Source organism: Monoraphidium neglectum, assembly GCF_000611645.1.
Source record: "Monoraphidium neglectum strain SAG 48.87 unplaced genomic scaffold scaffold00441, whole genome shotgun sequence".
Classification (NCBI taxonomy): domain Eukaryota; kingdom Viridiplantae; phylum Chlorophyta; class Chlorophyceae; order Sphaeropleales; family Selenastraceae; genus Monoraphidium; species Monoraphidium neglectum.
Genome location: NW_014013187.1, coordinates 26,642 through 28,785, shown reverse-complemented (window position 1 = coordinate 28,785; position 2,144 = coordinate 26,642). Strand labels below are relative to the sequence as shown.

The 2,144-nt window shown below is 64.1% G+C and overlaps 1 protein-coding gene across 1 annotated transcript in view; it reads left to right on the top strand.

Annotated features, from left to right (window-relative positions):
• Window positions 1-979: 979 nt before the first annotated feature.
• MNEG_3499 (thioesterase superfamily protein) overlaps window positions 980-2,144 on the top strand; it is a gene marked incomplete at both ends in the record, with an annotated part of 2,619 nt that continues 1,454 nt past the window's right edge. Inside the window, 4 exons of the mRNA XM_014048033.1 lie at window positions 980-1,044; window positions 1,221-1,293; window positions 1,571-1,706; window positions 1,904-1,949. Of these exons, the coding sequence (XP_013903487.1) occupies window positions 980-1,044; window positions 1,221-1,293; window positions 1,571-1,706; window positions 1,904-1,949 (320 nt within the window). The remainder of the gene's footprint in view (window positions 1,045-1,220; window positions 1,294-1,570; window positions 1,707-1,903; window positions 1,950-2,144) is intronic.

The following is a 2,144-nucleotide window of genomic DNA, read 5'->3' as shown; positions in this document are numbered from 1 at the left end:
GGCGGGGCCGGCGGGGCGGCGCGGGGAAATTGTTGAGAGCGGGGTCCAGGACCCAGCTGTGGATTGTGGACTTTGCGGTTGTGCGTGCGAGCGCGCTGACGCAGGGCCAGCATGGCCAACGCATAAGGCAGCCAGCTCACCACAACTCATACGCAGGCTGTACGTGCGAATGGCCATAAAGTGTGTCAGCCACAGCGGCCGCTGCATCGTGCACGCTGCCGCGGCGGCCGCCGCCTCAGCCACGCCCACCTCAGCCGCGCCGTCGGCACAGCGAGTAGGCCCCTCCTAGAGGATGCAGGAATGATCCCAGTCCCTCCATTGAGAGCCCAGGCCATGGCTATAAGCCCTGATCGCGCCTGACGATCAGCGCAGCTACGACTGATCTGTATGTTCGGCTACAGGCCCATGACTCAAGCTAAGCAATGATAATCAAAGTTTTTGGTCCTGCATATAACTCGACCTGCCCATGACAAGGCCTGAATCAGGCTGCGGTAGAATCACTAGCTGATCAATAGTAATCAGGTGACCGACCCAGTCTGCAAAATAGGCGATGCGATCACAGTCCCATGCTCATATGTACCATCAACTCTCACAGTTACCGGGTTGATGTGACGCATACTGAATGGCGCGATCTGCAATGGCAAGACTCGACGGTGTCAGCCGACAGAACAGTTATTGCAGCTGATTTTGTCGCGTTTGTCCCACAAGTTGCATCACGTGGGCCCAGGGCTTTCAAGGTACCCGCGTGCCAAGGGCTCGTGGGCCTGACGTGTAGCGTTCGGTTTGCGGAGCTCGTCACAGCTCCAACCGACAGCCTGAGGCAAGCATGGTGAGGGCGGGAAGAGCGGCTGGAGCTCTCGTCGCTGCCGTGCTTCGCGGCAGCTCAAGCTGGACACCGGCAGCGTCGCATGCGCCCATCGGCGCGCCGATGGTGCTTCATCTCCAAGCGGGGGGGCTGGAGGCAGCGAGCGTGCGAAGCATGAGTGATGTGGCAGAGCGGAAGCGGTGGGAGCTGCTGAAAAGCCAGGGCCACAAGGTCAACCCGTGAGTAGGCTGGTTACCCAGTGACGTCCTCCGCCTGGGCCTGGGCCGTGAGCCATGCTTGCGTCAGTAGCCGCAGCACCAGAACACACCGACGCAGCTGCACCCGCCAGCTTTGCCCGCATACCGCCTGCATGCCCGCACCCCATGTCCCCGTTCGTGTCTGCACCGTGCGGCAGGTGCAACAGCACGCTGCATCCTGCAGTGGAGGCGGGCATGCAGCCCGATGGCGCAGAGCTTTCAGCTGTCCAGGTGGGCGAGAAAGCGGCGGCCTCACATCACTGCTCACTTCGCTGCGGCATGAAAGCTCGCGCCGACCCGAGGAGCACAGTGTGGTGCCCCCCAAGGCGCCAGCTGCTGGACGTGTTCAGCACCTCGGCGCCTGCCGCCCGCCAGCGCTCCTCGCAGGAAGCGAAAATTCTTGCTGGGGGACTCCCAGGCACGCCTCGTGGTTGTCAAGCCATGCAGAGCTGCCACGACTCCGGCCGACCCGTCCCCCTCGCCCTCCCCCTGGGCCGCCGCCCGCCAGGAGGCGTACACGCCCCAGAGCACTTGCTGGGGCTGCGGGCCCTCCGCGGACGGCGGCCTAGGGCTCCGCAGCTACCGGATAAAGAACGGCCTGGAGGCGCGCATTGTCATACCCCCGCACTACACGGCCTTCCCCGGTGCGGCCTCAGCACCAGTGTGCTGGGGCCCGGCCAGCGCGGCAGCTGAGCTTGCCCCTGCCGCAGCCGTGTTTGCTGGGTCCCTTGCATGCGCCGCTGCGGCATGCAGGGGGTTTTCGGGACATGCAACCCTCTCGGCCCCTGCTTTGCTCACGCCAGCCTAGATTGACCTTTACTTCTGCGCACCAACGCCCCAGGCATTGTCAGCGGCGGCGTGCTATCTACTATAATGGACTGCCACGGGTGAGGGGCGGCTGGCTCAAGCACAGGGCAGTGCCCGGGCCCCCATCGATCAGCAAGCGCGTGGGGCCCCACCGTGTAGGTCAGGCTCGCCCTCTTCCTACCCAATCATGTTCATTCACCTCCACCCGCGCACACCCAGTCATGCCTGCCCCCCCCCTCCTTGTCCCGTGCGCGCGCACACACACACACACTCTC